This window comes from Aspergillus fijiensis, assembly GCF_003184825.1.
Source record: "Aspergillus fijiensis CBS 313.89 unplaced genomic scaffold BO72scaffold_3, whole genome shotgun sequence".
NCBI classification, from domain to species: Eukaryota; Fungi; Ascomycota; class Eurotiomycetes; order Eurotiales; family Aspergillaceae; genus Aspergillus; species Aspergillus fijiensis.
Window position 1 is genome coordinate 95,378 of NW_024468979.1, and position 17,174 is coordinate 112,551.

At 54.8% G+C, this 17,174-nt stretch overlaps 8 protein-coding genes and 1 non-coding gene across 9 annotated transcripts; 4 read left to right on the top strand and 5 right to left on the bottom strand.

Annotated features, from left to right (window-relative positions):
* Positions 1 to 584: 584 nt before the first annotated feature.
* On the top strand, positions 585 to 2,117 carry BO72DRAFT_419807 (cellulase family protein; the record flags this gene model as incomplete). Its single annotated transcript, XM_040942675.1, has 4 exons — positions 585 to 992; positions 1,041 to 1,214; positions 1,270 to 1,837; positions 1,889 to 2,117. 4 exons carry the CDS (start codon positions 585 to 587, stop codon positions 1,975 to 1,977), a joined length of 1,239 nt encoding a protein of 412 aa, XP_040805962.1. The 3' UTR covers positions 1,978 to 2,117.
* A 384-nt stretch (positions 2,118 to 2,501) lies between these two features.
* BO72DRAFT_511394 (class I SAM-dependent methyltransferase) lies at positions 2,502 to 3,555 on the bottom strand (the record flags this gene model as incomplete). The annotated part of the gene is made up of 2 exons (XM_040949402.1): positions 3,274 to 3,555; positions 2,502 to 3,197 (listed from the first exon to the last, which is right to left on the bottom strand). Exons 1-2 carry the CDS (start codon positions 3,415 to 3,417, stop codon positions 2,502 to 2,504), a joined length of 840 nt encoding a protein of 279 aa, XP_040805963.1. The 5' UTR covers positions 3,418 to 3,555.
* A 1,140-nt stretch (positions 3,556 to 4,695) lies between these two features.
* On the bottom strand, positions 4,696 to 4,785 carry BO72DRAFT_t20. The gene has a single exon. It is a non-coding gene; the product is annotated as a tRNA-Asp (tRNA).
* A 1,183-nt stretch (positions 4,786 to 5,968) lies between these two features.
* BO72DRAFT_443972 (uncharacterized protein) lies at positions 5,969 to 6,595 on the top strand. The gene is made up of 2 exons (XM_040943713.1): positions 5,969 to 6,309; positions 6,390 to 6,595. Exons 1-2 carry the CDS (start codon positions 6,061 to 6,063, stop codon positions 6,420 to 6,422), a joined length of 282 nt encoding a protein of 93 aa, XP_040805964.1. The 5' UTR covers positions 5,969 to 6,060; the 3' UTR covers positions 6,423 to 6,595.
* Positions 6,596 to 7,619: 1,024 nt separating this feature from the next.
* On the bottom strand, positions 7,620 to 8,786 carry BO72DRAFT_482656 (tyrosinase family protein; the record flags this gene model as incomplete). The annotated part of the gene is made up of 3 exons (XM_040947740.1): positions 7,620 to 7,898; positions 7,968 to 8,289; positions 8,365 to 8,786. The coding sequence occupies 3 exons, from the start codon at positions 8,781 to 8,783 to the stop codon at positions 7,620 to 7,622; spliced, it is 1,020 nt and encodes a 339-aa protein (XP_040805965.1).
* Positions 8,787 to 10,501: 1,715 nt separating this feature from the next.
* Positions 10,502 to 12,144, bottom strand: BO72DRAFT_419814 (histidinol dehydrogenase family protein; the record flags this gene model as incomplete). Its single annotated transcript, XM_040942676.1, has 4 exons — positions 11,727 to 12,144; positions 11,626 to 11,672; positions 10,865 to 11,564; positions 10,502 to 10,798 (listed from the first exon to the last, which is right to left on the bottom strand). The coding sequence occupies exons 1-4, from the start codon at positions 12,042 to 12,044 to the stop codon at positions 10,502 to 10,504; spliced, it is 1,362 nt and encodes a 453-aa protein (XP_040805966.1). The 5' UTR covers positions 12,045 to 12,144.
* Positions 12,145 to 12,399: 255 nt separating this feature from the next.
* BO72DRAFT_443973 (SDR family NAD(P)-dependent oxidoreductase) lies at positions 12,400 to 13,626 on the top strand. Its single transcript, XM_040943714.1, has 4 exons — positions 12,400 to 12,925; positions 12,994 to 13,101; positions 13,152 to 13,232; positions 13,282 to 13,626. Exons 1-4 carry the CDS (start codon positions 12,434 to 12,436, stop codon positions 13,366 to 13,368), a joined length of 768 nt encoding a protein of 255 aa, XP_040805967.1. The 5' UTR covers positions 12,400 to 12,433; the 3' UTR covers positions 13,369 to 13,626.
* Positions 13,627 to 13,690: 64 nt separating this feature from the next.
* Positions 13,691 to 14,766, top strand: BO72DRAFT_523851 (uncharacterized protein; the record flags this gene model as incomplete). The annotated part of the gene is made up of 1 exon (XM_040949806.1): positions 13,691 to 14,766. The coding sequence occupies exon 1, from the start codon at positions 13,717 to 13,719 to the stop codon at positions 14,764 to 14,766; it is 1,050 nt and encodes a 349-aa protein (XP_040805968.1). The 5' UTR covers positions 13,691 to 13,716.
* Positions 14,767 to 15,737: 971 nt separating this feature from the next.
* Positions 15,738 to 17,036, bottom strand: BO72DRAFT_464851 (DUF500 and UBA/TS-N domain protein; the record flags this gene model as incomplete). Its single annotated transcript, XM_040946662.1, has 2 exons — positions 15,738 to 15,944; positions 16,020 to 17,036. The coding sequence occupies 2 exons, from the start codon at positions 17,034 to 17,036 to the stop codon at positions 15,738 to 15,740; spliced, it is 1,224 nt and encodes a 407-aa protein (XP_040805969.1).
* Between the last annotated feature and the right edge of the window lie 138 nt (positions 17,037 to 17,174).

Sequence of the window (17,174 nt, forward strand, 5' to 3'; positions counted from 1 at the left end):
ATTCAACCCATTGGTGCGTTTTCTTTATGCGGGGACGGGGAGTTGCTGCAGGGTTACATCAGCTAATCAACAAGCATGGGCAGAAGGACCTGCAGAGATGCTGAAGAACACCATGACATCATCCTCTAAAATTATCCGATCGGGTTCCTGGACGTCCTTGACTATCGTCTGAGTTGATGTTGACCTAGGCTTTTCACTTCAGAAATCTTGGGAGCACGTGCATGGGAAGCAGCTGTGTGGGCTATTCTTGCCCTCAGGACACGAATGTCGCGTATTTCGGTGTTTTACGCTGCGGGGATCAATGACTAGATGATGCGCCAGGCAGTCTATTTCCCCGCTTGACGACAGGCACAATCAGGTTGTCCACGAATAGCACTCGACAACACCCGGACAATATGGAGATATCAGCAAGACCGGAGCATGGGTGAAAATGGGTCAATCATGCGACCTTTATTGACATGGGTGTATGCGGGCCAATCGCATGAGCGTTTGGGGCGAGAAAGCTCATGATAAAAGGCAATAGTTCTCTGCGGCACCCACAGACTCCTCCTGATTATATTCTCCATCGTACAAGCACCGTCAGGATGTATCTGCCAAGAGTGCTCGGTCTGCTTCTTGCTGCAGGACCCCTGGTCACCAATGCAATCTCATCTGAGCCTCTCTCTACTTCCGGGCGATGGATTGTTGATTCCGACGGCAACAATGTTACCTACGCCGGGGTGAACTGGCCTGGTGCAGCTGAGGCCATGTTGCCGGAAGGGCTGCAGTACCAGTCTATTGAATACATCGTCAGCAAGATCAAGAGTCTGGGCATGAACGTCATCCGCCTGACCTTCGCCATTGAGATGATCGACGACATCTATGACAACGGCGCAGATGTTCCGATCAAGACTTCTCTGATCAATGCCCTGGGAGAGACAAATGGAACAGCTGTGTACAACGATATCATCAGCAATAATCCTCAGTTTAATGACGAAACTACTAGGTTGCAGGTGAGCAACGGCCAGACCTACTGCAGCACTGTATACTAATAACCGAAGGTCTACGATGCTGTGGCCAATGAATGCTACAAACAAGGTATTTATGTGCACCTCGACAACCACATCTCCAAGGCCATGTGGTGCTGCAGCACTACCGACGGCAACGCTTGGTTCGGGGACACCTACTTCAACGTCGCAAATTGGCATCGTGCATGGACCTACATGGCAGCACACGTAGGTCCCTTCGAAGATTGATGTACAACCTCATCCTCGCTGACAAGAAGCACAGGTCAAATCACTTCCAGCGGTCAAGAGCATAGGCATGCGGAACGAGCTCCGCACTCCGGCCGACAACGCAACCCTGACCAGCACCTCCTACAACTGGGAGGACTGGTACACCAACATGGTGGAGAACGCGAAGCAGGTGCACAGCGCCAATCCGGATCTTCTAATATTCTTCTCGGGCCTCAACTTCGACGTGACCCTGTCGCCGATCCCCACCGCATCCGATCTGGGGAGCGGCACCGTCTTCCTGAAGACGGACTTCGATTTCGCGGACAAGATCGTCCTCGAGCTGCACAACTACGACTCTTCGACTTCGAGCTGCAGCAGTCTGTCGTCGAGCTTGCTGAGCGACGGCTTCAATGCGCTGGAGACGGACGACTCGAGTATCAAGAATGTCTTGCCCGTCGTCCTGACCGAGTTCGGCTACGCGCAGGACGATACCACGTACACCGGGGTGTATGCTTCGTGCCTGGCGGAGTGGATCCCCAGTGTACACGCAGGGTGGATGGTCTGGGTTCTGGCGGGTAGCTACTACATCCGAGAAGGAACTCAGGATTATGACGAGACATGGGGTGAGTTGTTCCGCGTTGCAATGCTGACTCGCTCAAGCTAATGGTTCTTAGGACTCCTTGATCACACCTGGTCGGACTGGCGGTCTTCTGAGGCGATAGAGAATGGTATCGCTCCGATGGTTAACGCCAGTCTGGGGTAGACATGGTGAGGATCTCTTCAGCATTGAGGTCTATTGGAGATGCCAGAGTGTATCAAGATGGCGGTGTCTTGAAAACTATCCTGTGTCTCGGCCACAACACATTCATAGTGATCAACAATTGTATTGCTTTAAAAATCTTCGACCTACATGCACTCTTCTGCGGATTACAACAACTGAAAAGCGAGCCTGGTCTGCTCTCTTCATGCCCCAAAGGAAGATCACCGAGTCTGTTGATTGTAGACAAGCCACCGAGGTGATTAGCCACATATCATCAGCAACCCCTAGTCAGAAAAAGGAGGTGGAGTGAACATCACTATTCGTACGTTGCAGCAACCATCCCCGGTACATCGCAGCACCATAACACCACCCTTCCAAACCCGACAAGTCTCATCAAAATCGTACCTCATTAACCATACCAATATGCAGTGCCCCTCTATCCAACTCCACCACACCGACATATCATCAACCAAGCCCAGCCCAGCACGCGGCATCTCAAACCCACCCCCCAAAAGAAAAGTCAACCCCTACGCCACCCGACTGATCACAAACTCAATCCCCACCCTCACCCCCTCCATCCACGCGACATCCTCCTCCTCCATCCCCCACTCCTCCAACTCGACCTCCCGAACCACCACCTCCCACCGTGTTCCCGTCTCCGCCTGCACCGCCTCCCACATCTTCACAAAGGACTCCCGATTCTGATAAAACGTCACCCCCCACGGCCGAACATACTCGACGGGCCTCCGCCGCCCCTGCTGAAACCCGACGACCGTGGTGCCGGGCCTCGAGAGCGCGACGATCCGCTCACAGGCCGCCCGCTGCCCTGCCAGGCTGAACAGATGCAGGAACTGCGCCGCGATCACCAGATCGACTTGCCCTTGCACGGGGGCCAGCGCCGCGTCCGGCATGCTGTGGAAGTCCCCCTCGATGAACCGCGCCTGCATGCGATCCTCGTCGCGGAACAGCTCGTACCCCAGCTGCCAGAGGCGGGGCTCGCGGTCGAGAGCGACCATGCGAGTGGTTGGGGCGCCGTGGGCAGCCAGCAGGCGGAGGTCCTGGCCTAGTCCTGTGCCGAGGTCGAGGATTATGGATGATTCGTCCGGTAAGCGGCGCGCGCGCGCGACGAGGGTCTCGAATTCGGGGAAGCCGGCTAGTCCTGGCAGGAGGAAGATCCACATCCCTATGCAGGGGTAGTTGCCTAGCGGCCAGGCGCGGTTGCGCTTTGATGGTCAGTTTGGTTGGTGGGGGTGGAAGGTGAGGTATGGTGGTTGGGAGGAGAAAGGGAGAGTCGCGTACGATGTTGTGGAGGTGGGAGGGGAGTTCCTCGTCCGGGATCTCGCTCCAGCTGTTGTAGACGAACCGTGTCGAGGGCTTGAGGCGGGCGCCGTAGTCGGGACGGTACCAGACTGAGGGGTTGGCTGCGGAGAGGGTTGGGGTCATGATGATAGCAGAGATGTGATGATGGTGTTGATGATGGTGCGGTAGCGGAAGGGTGATGGTTGCGAGGGAGGAGGGAGTGGTTCAGGTTGACGAAAGCTGATCTCCTTAGCTGCTGTACGAGACAGCTCTGCTGGCCCCTACTGCGCGAAGAGCCATTTTTAAGTGATGTAAGCTGGCGCTTTTTTGGAAACCATTCACTGGCAGTCATGAGAACAAAGAAAGCGAGCCACTTCTCGTATCCGGCGGGCTAGCCCGAGCTGACGGCGTGTAAGCCGGCGACAGTTCGGCAAGCGCTCATTCGCAAGCGTGATTTAGAGGGGTAGGATTACATGGTTCCTGGACGTTCAGCCCGTCGACTAGGCGCAGTCAGCCTCTCATTAACTGGTGGGGTTAATTTCCTCGTCCAGTTATCCTCTGATCTGACCTCGCGAGCGCGGGGCAAGTAACAGTCGATGAGAGCAGAGTGTGCATCATTCAAAGCTGTCTGTCTGTCCTTCCGATCGTGCCTTGCAATCGTCCGTGCGGAAGATGTCATCCGAGGCTTCACGGCTTGACGATCCAAAAGCTTTGGGTGGTGACTGATCAGCTGGAGCACAGGCGCCACGCGTTATAAGAGCCCATCCAAGAACCCAAGCACAGCCGCTGAGAATGCCAGAGCGAAGGGTACACAAGCACAACATCGCCTTAACTTGGCTAAATAGCTAGAACCTCTTGGGAAAGAGCTCAGATGTGAAGCCAAGCATTTTTCTTGGTCTTGGTGGCCATGACATGCGGGCTACCACGGCAATAACTAACGTACGGAAGGTTACACATCGTTCTTCGTCCCAGATGCTGCATTTCAGGAACCGTGCAACTCTCGATGTAGCCACTTTCTGTTAGCGCTTGACGGTGGAGCTTGATGCTATGGATTTTTCGCAGTTGAATCAGCTTTGTGTGTCTACCTATTGCTTCTCTGACCGACTGCTGACATGCCGAAGAGATGTTTGGCCGATGAAGGCAACTCTCTCATGTCCGAGAACAAGCAAAGGAGAGGGATTGGGGGGGGGAGGGAAGTGAACTTGGTGAATAGGGGAAACCAGGGTATGGATGTGACACAGCAGCATCCGAGCGGCAACGACCCGAAGGTCATTATGGGGCTGGGGATGTACATCGGTGTGATCTGTATGGTGTTTGCGCCCAATTGCATGGAAGTTGGATATTTTTACTGTAGGGACGGACGGCTTGGCAAAAAGCATACCTCCTTTTACGGGGAGCGAAGGGAAGAAAGCAAAAAAGAATCTCCCCGACTGGGAGTCGAACCCAGGTCTCCCGCGCTTGTTCCCGGAAGGGATTGACAAGCGGAAATCATGACCGTTAGACCATCGAGGAATGGAGATACCAAAGGAGGCCTAATTTGGCATCAACAGAGCTCTTTTCCGACAAACATCAGAACAATGCTGTTTCGAAATGCCTCAGGCGGAGTGTCTGCTTGTACCCTGTAAAAATCTTTCGGTGGGAGTGGGAGTGGAGTGTGGACTTCAGAATAGAGTCTTGGCATCACAACAACTAGTTCGACATTGTTGGGAATACGATATGCGTAGCCACCAATAGCCGAAGTCTCGAGTCAATATTGCATACTTGCTCTTGCAGAGACAGTGGCCTGTAGGAGCAGTTAAAGGGCATGAGACAATACTACCATCCCAGCCAGCGAACTTGCATTTTAAGAGATTAACTTAAAATTCCTACGGGGTCGACAAGTGTTTGAATGGATTATTCTGTTCGGAGGACCAAAATCATACAAACATTTCTCATACTTGGACATAATTACCCAAGCCGAGTTTATCTACATCAGGGCCTCATTCACCGAGTAAGATTCTACCGGTAGGCAAGTGGTGTTTTAGCTAACCCGGGAGTGTAATTCCAGCCAGGGGGGAAATGGTTGGACCAAAAGAGCGGCGGAATATGATATGGTTCCACAGGTGAGTTCGTTCAATCCCGAATAAGCTTAACACGGCGGGATTCTGCATGATGTAAGGGTACAACTCCATTTATTGATCAAGGCTGCTCGTCCCCAGTCCTCAACCGAACCATCCCTCAAAGCCAAGAGAGCCCCCTATGCAAAGCACGGTTCGAGGCCTCTCGAGACCTGCGAGCCCCTGGCCGACAGTTCGGCCGCATGTGACCTATCAGCCGCGCAGTCATTTTATTTGCACCAATCTGGCATGTGAGCGACGAGCGGCAGGCGTCTATCGCTTTATTGCAGTGGGAGAGGCAATATCCTCGACTACCATTACCTTTTCATTGAAGTCTGATTGTCGGCTCCTCATTTCGATCAACAGGCACCATCCACCTCGCCTGCGACGATTGAGCCGTCCTGCATGGACCCTGACCTGCAATTAACGCAACACCATCAATCGAATCGATCACATCAGCCCCTGAATTTCCTAAACGGGTGAATGGTGAATGAACGGTGCTCACTGGATATGAGTCGATTGTGCGAGATATGAAGACATGGAAACAAAAAAAGGTATATAAACCCCCCGACCACCGGGCCAATCTCTCTCAATCATCCCAACAGCATCTCTCACTCTCTCCAGCCTACTCCAACTACCAAACCAAGCCCACTTTCAAGCTTACGCTTCAACTCTCTCTACCACTTTCAAGATGCAGCCTACCGTTCTCCTCATGGGCCTTTTTGCCGCCGTCGCCGTCGCCGCGCCCACTGCCCCCGGCTCCAGCACCGACGTCACCTCCAACGTCAACTCGAACAACCCCCAGGACAACAGCCAGAACGTTGAGCAGACCCAGACCCTTCCTATCAGCGTCGCCCACGATGGTATCTTGAACAACAACGACATCGTCAAGAACGTCGACGTGACTGCTCTCAACGACGTCGCCAACGACCTCACCGCCGTAAGTGCAACCGCCCATAGCTCCGCGAGCCCTTCGTGCAGAGAGTAAGATCGCATCCGTACTGACTTTACCCCCAATAGGCTGTCGGCATTCTGGGAACCGCCTCGGCTTAAGGCAGCGATCATTGACTCCGTTCAAAGCCGCGGCCTTCGAGACTTTATGCGAAGGAGATAGGCAATGGCGGGAAGGAGTGGAGGCGGGATTTGTCTTGACTCGTCTTGTACTTAGACATTTTCTCTTCTGAGGTTGATAGTAATTTTAATCGAGATGTGTTTATACACCTGAATTAGCCGGTCATAACCTGCAAAAAGGAGTGGAAGGTGTAGAGAGACGCTCTGGGGCTCGGATTCTCATCCGAAAGCCGCACAGCAGGAGTCTGGATCCATGATTCCGGATTGCGTCCTCGCGGTGCGCGAGGTAAGAATACGTCACTTGTAGCGAAGCGTTCTTCCATAGATTCTTGATCATGCTCAACCAAAACAACCAAGTGGACCGCATAACATTATGGCTCTGGTGATTCGAATAGCATCGCAATATAGAATATACCTGGAAGTATCTGGTGGATGCGTAGGCGGGACTGCTGGTACTGAATCAGAAGCAGCACTTTCGTGATCGCAAGCTACATCGTAATCGCGGAAGGAATGAGTGAGCCGTGTGTGTTTAGATATGTATTATATATGTCAGTGTATTTATACATACTGTACTGTGTATCTGGATATATATATGACTCTTGTTTGCAGCGACCAGAGCCGTGATCGAGAACTGCCAGGACACAGCACAAGATCAATATCATCTGTAATGAGATTAAGTCCGTCATTGAACACTCCACTCGGAACATGATTCCAAGCATCGAACATAGCAGCAAGCTACCCCGCACATCTTCATTTTTGAAGACTCGAAGGCATGAAGTCTTTCCCGCCAGTCTTGGCATTATGATGCTGCCGCCCGCATCGCGCAATAGGGCGTGGCTGGGCACCTATAGTATCATGCCAGCGGTCTGCCGATATGAATTTCGGTACCTATCCGTTGCAGCAATATCTCAAGAGTGGCCCTGCATTTGAGACAGAGGCTTATTCATGCAATGCAGGATCTGTAGAATGGGCCGGGGCGGTTGAGCAACGTGATCAGATCCATACGGGCCACGATTGGGGACGGAAGATTCGGTACTGGAAACTGTACATCATGCACACTCAATAATTACAAAACTCTCATCTATAACTCTATCGAAAAGTCGAAAGTAAACACTATCCACAATACAGTCCGACTGTAGCCCATACCGCCAAATGTCAGGCTAGAAAGCTACCGCCCCCCTAATCATAGCCATAGCACAAATAACCACCCTGGGTGTTCATGACCGTGCCGATCGTGACATTAGGCTTGATCTCAAACGAGGACAGCGCGTAATGCAGCGTCGCGTTCTGCCACCCGCCAGCCGGCTCGACATTGGCCGTGTGGTTCAGCGTCGGTCCACTGATATCGTACATGCGGTTGATGGGGTCCGCCTTCTGCCACGCCCACCACACCTTGTCGATGTAGGCGTGGTGCATGAAGAAGACCGGGTCGCCGGGGGAGGACTTGATGTCGGCCATCTACAACGTCTATTAGCAAGATCCTTACTCTCACAAAAATGGGGTTGGCTAGAGAGGTAGAGAACCTACCACACCACCGATATTCGTATGGACCCCCTTGTGCGGGATGTTGGAGACGCAGTCCCACCACGGCGAGTAGGTGGTGTACGCGTTACACGCGTTCAGCGCGGTGCTGTTGGCGTTGGCGATGGCGGCCTCGTTGTCCCACGCGCGTCGCAGGCAGTAGTCCGTGTCCTCATCGCCGGGCCCGATGTGCAGGGTCATGTTGGCGAAGCGGCCGTCGGTCACGCAGGAGCCCGATCCAGTGCCGTTGCCTCCGAAGGCGTCGGCGCCCCACATTGTGGACTGGAACATGTTGCCGCTGTCGGCGTCGAGTTGTTCGTTCCAGTAGCTTTGGGGTGGGTCATGTTAGCGTCGTGTTTTACCAGGGGACGTTGAGGGTATCGGGGGTATGGGGGCAGCGTACGGAATCGAACCGGTGTAGCCGCACTCGTCGCGGAGGAGGGTCTCGTAGATGTGCATGTAGTATCGGTGCCAGGGGAGGAACTGGCCCACGTGGTGGATGATGTCCGCGTACGCGGTGTTGGTCATCCCGCGGTGCAGCGCCTGCAGGTCGCTGAATCGGCTGGTGGTCGCGCTGAGGCCGGACTGCGCCGGCTTGTCCATCAGGCACTGCAGGGCGTCAAGGAAGTGACTCTGCTCCTGGGTGGTCAGGTGCCGCCATTCCTTGCGGATGGTCATCTTCTCCTTGGTGCAGCCGTCGGTGAAGTAGGAGGGGATGTAGTCCGTCGTGGACTCGCGCTTCTGCGCCGACGCGGGGACGGCGGCGGCGGTGGTGGCACTGGCTGCCAGAGCCAGTGCGGTGGTGAGAAGTGAATACTTCATTTTGAAGTAAGCTTGAAAAGATAGATTCAACGAGTGACAGTTAATGATTGAATGTGAAGAAGAGAAGAAGAGAACGGCCAAGAAAGAAAACGAGGGGAGAGTGGTCTGCGGGGAGAAGAATGCCAGCGGTTCTGGCTCCTGGCTGGTCTTTATACAGTCCTCCCTCGAGGTCCTTCGTATCCCACCGATACACATACTTTCGTGTCTGTGACGGGAACACTTGACAGCGCCCTGTGGGGAGTGAATCATGATTCTCAAGGTACAGTGCCTATATTCGGCATCGTCTGTGGGTGAGTGATGAGTCCACTGATCAAAGTCCCGCGTGGACCGGGCCCGCAGTCGTCGGTACCATCGGGAGACGGAGGTCAATCGACTCGTCACCTCCGAGACTATACTAAAGTGATTCTATGGAATGCAAACGAGGTCGGTTCCTCACTGTAGCTAGAGATGTATAGCAGCTCTAGTGACAGCACTTGTGCCGGAGTATTCCCGAGTGGCCGACCGATCTGCTGGAAGATCTCTGCACACCGGTATGAGTCTCAACCACCACATAAATTCAAGATGATCGCTTTGGCTGCTCTGGATGCACATAGTCACCTTGGATTTTTCTATACGAAGACCTCAATCTATTGACAGTTGGACTTTGTCCGAGTTGGTCAAAGTCTCCGCATGGGACGCGGCGGACAGGTCTTGGCGCTAGGGCTGGTAGCGAAAGACGCGCGTCCCGAGCTGACAGGCCAGAACGCCGCTGAAGAACCTCGACCCTGACAGCAGGGAAAAGGCGCTAATGCGAACACATCCCCATAGGGCTTTGCGACGGCGGTAAGAGATCGATATTAGTTCGGTTTGGATAACGATTTCGAGAACCTTCACCGCAGGCGTGAGCAATGGAGAATTAGGAACTAGGGCCATGGACTTCCGAAGGGAGATGAACTGCTGACTGGACAGTATCAATGATACTTTTGGCATGATCTTGAAGGACACAGTCCTCACGAAGATCGTATGCATCTAAGCCTCATACATGGCTGGCTAAAATTGGACAGGAGGTGAATCCATCAGTCATTAGCTCAATCCAAGATCTGACCTGGAACCCGGCTACAGCCGACACAGTTTAGCGTGAAAGATTGAGATAAGATGCAGTCGATCCCTGCCTTTTTCACAATCGGCTCCCACGTCAGCCACCAGGAATTCTCTTCCCTTGGGCCGCGCAGTCCATGAACAGGCACTTCAATCTCTGTGGCGATGAAGTGCAATTTAAGCCAGGATCATCCCTTGAATCTCAGCCAAGCCCACGCAATCTGCGTCTTGGCCAATGCTTGGCGCTGAGATGGTCGAAACCAGTCTAGCGTGCTGGATCGTATAGCTTCAAGGCCGTGGAATGCGCTATCCGATTGGGAGACTGGACTCAATCCACATGCCGCTGACTCAGATTCAGGCCGCTGAGTCAGATGCTCTCTTGCCTTTGCACAGAAAAGCCAATCCGATCTACTGTTCGGTAGGTACATGTTGCCGTTGCCATTGCTCCTGCGGGATGGAGATAGGCTTATCAAGCGAGACGTCAACTTGCAAGCGGTTTATGGTGGAGCTGACTATGATCAAGGCAACGATTCTTGTTGACAGTACGCGTCTATCACTGATAACGAGTGCGAGGTTTGCTCTGGTGTCTCATGACCATTTCATCTCAAACGCGGATGCAGCTTGCCTTAACCCCAGAATGACTACACTGCACAGTCCCGACAACCCTCTCCTGTTCCTTCAGACACGCCCTCATGCCCCTGCTCAATCCACTTGAACTCTTCTTTCAGATGCAGATGAGCTCGCAGGTCCCCGGACCGGGCGTGTCCCTCAAAAAACTCCGCCCTCGCTGCGCGACCACAGAGTTTACCAAGCTGTCCACTGGCTTCATCCGACGTGACCTCCTGGTAGGTAATGGTCCGCAAGAACTTCCCAACCCAGAGACCTCCAGTGTAGCGAGCCGCCTTTCTCGTAGGGAGTACGTGGTTGGTTCCGATACACTAAGAGCCATAATTTAGTCTCCCGTCATCCCTGCGACGTCCTCAACGCAGACATCGAGCACTCACCTTATCACCATACGACACGCAGGTCCGCTCGCCCAAGAACAGCGCGCCATACGCCGTCATCTTCTCCAGCGCATCGCGCGGATTCCTCGTGAAGATCTGCACGTGCTCACTGGCGATCTCATCCGCCATCTGCCAGGCCTCGTCCATTGTATCCGCCACGATCGCCTCGCCCCAGTGCTCCCACGAGACGCCCGCCAGCGCCGCCGTGGGGAGCTCTTTCAGGATCTGGGTGATGTAGGCGATCGCCGTCCGGGCCACTTTCTCGGAGGTGGTCAGGATCACGCACGGCGAGTCGGGCCCGTGTTCCGCCTGCGACAGGATGTCGGTCGCCACGGTGAACGGATCCGCCGTCTCGTCGGTTACGATCAGGATCTCTGTCGGCCCCGCGAAGAGGTCGATGCCGATCTCGCCGAACAGCTGGCGCTTGGCCTCGGCGACGAAGGCGTTGCCCGGCCCCGCGAGGAAGTCCACCTTGGGGATGGTCTCGGTGCCAATGGCCATGGCGGCCACCGCTTGCACCCCACCCAGGATGTAGATCTCGTCGGCGCCGGCGAGGTGCATGGCTGCCACCGTGCTGCTTGGGATCTTGCCGTTGATCGGGGGCGTGCAGCCGATCACTCGCTTGACTCCGGCCACCTTGGCCGTCAGGATTGTCATGTGTGCGGACGCAAGCAGGGGATATCGGCCGCCGGGGATGTATCTGCAGTTGATGCCAGCATGTTAGAGCGATGTGATTCTGTCGCACACGCCAGGAGACTTACGCGCCAACGGTCTGGATGGGGATGTTCTTCTGGCCTAGAAACACTCCCTGTACAGTACACGATTAGCATACACAACTCACTGAGCAACGGAGAGGTAGTACCGGCTGCGTCTCGATCTCAAAATCCTGGATCGACTTGCGCTGCGCCTCGGCGAACCGCCGCACATTGGCCTGCACCTCCTTGATGTCTGCAATGGTCTGCTCCGGGACGTCCGCCATGATCGCCTGGATATCCTGCGAGGACAATCGATAAGACGTAGGCGACCATTTGTCGAACTTCTCCGAGTACTTGCGGACAGCCGCGTCGCCGTTCTCTCGGATGTCGTCGATCACCCCCTTGACGATGGCCGAGACGTCAACGGACGGAGCTGTCGACTTTGTGCTCTGCGGCGCCCGTTCTTTGAGATATGTATAACCCATGATGTAGTCTGCTTTTGAGGAGTGTGCTCTGCTTGAAAGCCAATTTCAGTAACACTGTTGTGCTGGATACCACATCTTTATACCCCTCGCCACCACCCGCGGCCCTCAACGGCTTCGGAACAAAGTCCGAAGTATCCTATCATCCCGAAATCTACTCAAACAAACAATGAAGTCGGCCTTCTGTCCGAATACTGCATATTTGTAGCCGGAATTGAAGTGGACAAACTCAAGTTGAGGGGATGCGCAGTACATACCTTAAATCACTTCCGATGTGGAGCCGAAAAGACCAGCCCCCCTTTTTCGGATAGTTCCCCCCCGTTCAAAACCCAACCACAACCCCCTCCCCTAATCCCACCCGAATCCATCACCTTAATCTTCTGATAGCTCCAATGACCACCCCAAAAGTAGCCCTCATAACCGCCGGATCCCGCGGCGTCGGGGCCGCGGTCGCGCGCGCCCTCGCCCGCGACGCCCACCTCCGCGTGGCGATCAACTACCACTCCGACCACACGGCCGCAAAGGCGCTGGTCGCGGAGCTCGCAACCCTCTCGCCATTACCACAGGACTCCGCTGCGCCGAGCTTCATCGCGCTGCAGGGCGACATGGCGCGTCGGGAGGAGATCACGCGCGTGGTCGCGGAGACGGTGCGCGCCTTCGGGCGGCTGGACGTCGTCGTCTCGAACGCGGGCTGGACCCGGATGACGGACTTCATGGACCTGAATGCGGCGGATCAGGAGGCGGACTGGGATCGATGCTTCCAGGTCAATGTGAAGAGTCATTTTAGGCTGTTCCATGCGGCGCGCCCGTATCTGGATGCCGTTGGGGGGTGCTTTGTCGCGACCGCGTCGGTGGCCGGGGTGAAGCCCAGTGGGAGTAGTTTGGTACGTCTGTCTTTCTACCTTTGATGAACGCGGGTTGAGGGTCAAGGACGGATGCTGATTTTTGTCAGCCTTATGCCGTGACCAAGGCGGCGTTGATTCATCTCGTGCGCAGTCTGGCGGTGATTGCGGCACCGAACATTCGCGTGAATTCTGTCGCGCCGGGGGTGCTTTTGACGGTAAGACCTTTTTTCCCTCAAGATATGGGAATGTTGGCTGAAAGTGTCAGGATTGGGGCCGTCAGTTTTCGGAGGAGAAGCTTCGGTCGGTTCAGGAGAAGAACGCGCTCAAGCGATTCGCTACCCCGGAGGTTTGTGTCGGAGTCCTTAGAGACAGAGGGATCACTAACTCCATCACAGGACGTGGCAGATCAAGTCCGCTTCTTGGCGATGAGTTCCTCGATCACGGGCCAGAATATTGTGATAGACGCAGGTTTTTCTCTCTGAGTTCAGGGAATACACACTACCTAACATACAGGTTGTAGGGAGGGGGGCAGCCATTTTGCATCTCATGAAGATATACATGGTAGCATGAAGGCTGGTTTAGCTTTGCACTAGCCAACGTGGCACAAAACATTGGCTAGGGCGCCAGCTTCTTCCAATGGACAAGTTTACGCAAGCATGGAGTCATGCTGCAAGGCTGGCGCTTAGGCAATGCCCCCTTTGCCGCAGTGGATTACATCAAGATGCCCAACTATATCTAGCCAGCTCTGCAATCTGCTCATCGTAGCCCCCAACTATGTCAGCCTACAGTAAAGAACTCCATTTCTTAGCCTTCATCGTATTCCGTATTTCATGGCCTCTGCTTTTTCCCAACTTCTACACGACCTTCGTGATCCCACAGACGCGGATCTTCCACCAGCTGCAGCCCAACCACCACCACAAATCGCCCTCTTCTGCCGCTCCGGCCACCTCGAACTCGTCAAGACAATCTTCCACGAGATTCACGAGACTGACGACTCGATTTCACCAGGCGCCCTTTCAACCGCCCCAGGAACCATTCTCGGCCGCATCGGCCGAACCACTGCCCTCCTCTCACCAGTCCCAGACATCGGGAAAACCAGAACCGCAAAGCACGCACTAGATCTGAAGCTCTCTCTGCCGAGCATCGACGTTGCCATCGTGATCGGCTGCTGTACCGCAGCTCCAGATGCCGAGGACGGGAGGCAGATCTTCCCCGTTGATGTTTTGCTCGCCGACGGCGTGGTGGAATATGACATAGGAAGGCTGATTCCGGGCGGTCGGTTCGTTCGCAAGGACGTGGGGATCATCAGACCCTGTGAGAGGGTATGGGCGGTGCTGGACGAGTTACGCGAGGGAGGCGGGGGGAAGGAGCTGGGTGATAGGATTGGGATAGAGGGCGATAGAGGTGTAGGGATCCATGTTGGGACGGTCGCTTCCGGGGATCGAACCCTGGATAACAATGAGGAGCGTGAAGCGCTGAGGACGGAGGTGTCGGCTGTGGGGTTGGATGTTGGGGGTCTTTGTCTCGGTGTTGCGACTGTTTTTCGTTCCTGTCTTGTTGTGCTGGGTGTGGATGGAGATGCTGATGAGGGCTGTGGGGATTGTGGGCGACGGCGGGCTGTATGGACTGCCGATGGTCACAAGGAGAAGCGGTGGCAGCCGTATGCGGCGCTCTCTGCGGCTTGTTGTGTCAAAGCGCTTCTTGCAGGGGTTGCTGGCGAAAGTCAAGGCTTGGAGAAGGGGGCCTGTGGCGGGGATCGGGTGTCTCAGTCGGTCGCGCAAGGTGGGCCAGCGTTTGGGGAAGACGAGGTGTGGTTTCGGTCTTGGAGGTTGTGTGTTGCCGTTTGTCTGGTCGGTGTGTTACTATGTTTGTATGTGTGATGAATGGTTTAGAATGTCGAGCCTGTTCTGAACGGGATCCCTCGACACGGCAGTCATAAGCTTGTTCTAGAAGAGAGTCAAGTCCACTGTAGGATATACTTGAGGACTTTAGGATTGCAACCTGTATGCATCACACCAACTCCCCTCTCAGCACCTACAACCAACCATCTTCCATCGAGTTCGCGCAGGTAACCCGCCTCATCGGGACCATCCAAGACAATCCCGAGTCCATCAGATAAGATCCAATCCCCAGCATGAACGCATCCCACATGGCACCGAACCCCCCTCGCGTCCCAAGCAACACGTCCAACACGTCCAGCCTTATAAGTGGATTTTCGTGATCAGTTGACATCTCGACGCTGCTGGTATGGTGATTGGACGAGAGGGGGCGCGTTGGTGCTGCCGCGTAGTGAGTAACACATGGGAGTGGGGACGGCCTTATCTGTGGAGTTTCGTGATGCTTTGACTTCTCGGGAGTAGGTGTAGGGCGTGGTGGGTGTTGGGCTGGTGCCTATGGATTATTTTGAGGAATGTCTGTTTTGTTTGAGAGTCTACAGTGCCTTCATGGATCACGATGAGGGCTATGGGGAGAATAGCTGCGCGCAAGATAAGCTGGGATCCAGAAGAACTTTACCCTAGAATGGGTGTGCTAGATAAAGTGAATGTTATTATTTGCATATCTTGGAGAGGCCCAGAAGCCTAATATGGTCGCATTCTGGAACAAAAGGTCCTCAAGACACAGATCAAAGTATGGCACCTATCTACATCGCAAAGCCAGTATTTGAGAGTATAATCAAGAACTGTCATGATCTCATATTCAATTCCTGCCCTTGAATCCAAGGGAACATTTAAAAAAAGAATAGACGCTATCATGGCCGCGTGCTGTCAATACTATGTACATAAAGTGACGTAAAATCGGTCAGAAAGACCATAGAAACTGCTTGTTGACATTCTCAGATCCCCCTTCTGTCTTAGTACCTGTTCTGCGGTACTTGATTGTGCTGCCCCGAATAATACTCCGCATTCGCAGGCGGTGCTTGACTGTAGGACGCATGGGTGTTGGGCGGTCCTTGGTTGTACTGCTCAGACGGGTATTGCGCACCCGAGGGCGGGCCCTGGTTGTAGCCCGTGTGGGGGTTCGGCGGCCCCTGGTTATACTGCTCCGGGTGGTATTGACCCTGATTGGGTGGTGGTTGGTTGTAAGGGAGGTTGCTGTTGGGCGGGACTTGATACTGCTCCGGGTTGTGCTGCACGGCCTCGGGCGGGGGCGCGCCGGGCGCTTGGGCGTGGAACATGTCGCTCTGAGCCAGTTGCTCCGGCGGGATATCGCTGGGGCTGGGGCCGGTCGGAATCTGCACCCCAGCCGGGGCCTGGTCGAAGTTGGCCTGGCCGGCCGCGGACTGAATTGTGTGCACCAGCCCCTTCACGGAGGGGTTGTTCGACCGGACCTGACCGGCCAGGATGTCCTTCACCGGCACTCTGCGACCGTAGAATTTCTCATTCTCATCCGACCGTTCCACAATGATTGATCCGTCGATCTGGATGCCCCCGTACAGTCCCTTGGACTTCATGTAGGTCCAGATCGGCGCGCGTCGCTTGTGCACCTCGCTCTCGACGACGCCGCCCATGCCAATCGGACCCGCAGCCACGCTGACCTCACTGCCCAGCGTGACGCGCAGCTTGGTGAAGGCCTCCAGCGCCTCGTAGGTGTTGATCACCATGACGCAGTCGTAGATATCCGCGCCGGCCAGGAAGCCCACACCAGCAGTGTGCAAGAGAATCCCCGAGGGCTCGGTCCACTGACCCGTCTGAGGATCGCGGGCGATGAGAATGCCACTGCCCCCCGCACCGCTGAAGCCCCAGCCCCACCGCATCGCAGTGAAGACAGCCAATCCCTTCGCCTCCCGAATGACCTCTGCAGGGATCTTCTTCAATACCTTCTGCTTGCCCCGCGGCTTGTCGATCTTCTCCTTCTCCTTGTTGTTGGAGGCCTCAGGCCCGCTGACGGGCGGAGCGCTCTCAGCCTTCTCGTCGATGTAGACCCCCTCCTTGCAGAAGCTGCGCAAGATACGGGCGGCCTTGTCGCATTCCTTGTCGATGGACATGGGCCAGAAGGCCTCCGCGCCCAGCTTGTTGGAGAGACGGTTGACAGGCCCACCGAGCTTGTCCAGGGCGTCCCAGCCCTTGTCGAAGGTCTTCTTGCCGAAGACTTTGGTTTTGTCCCATATTTTGCTGGACGAGCTGGCGGTATTTTGTTGTGGTTGAGACATTGTGAGGATGTGTAAGAGGCTTTTGTTTGTCGGTGAGGAAGATCAAGAGAAAGTGGGAAGTGCAGTGGAAGAAGTCAAGTATATGTAGGTGGGCTATCGGGAGGCTGACGTCGAAGGCACCAACATTAATCTGTAATT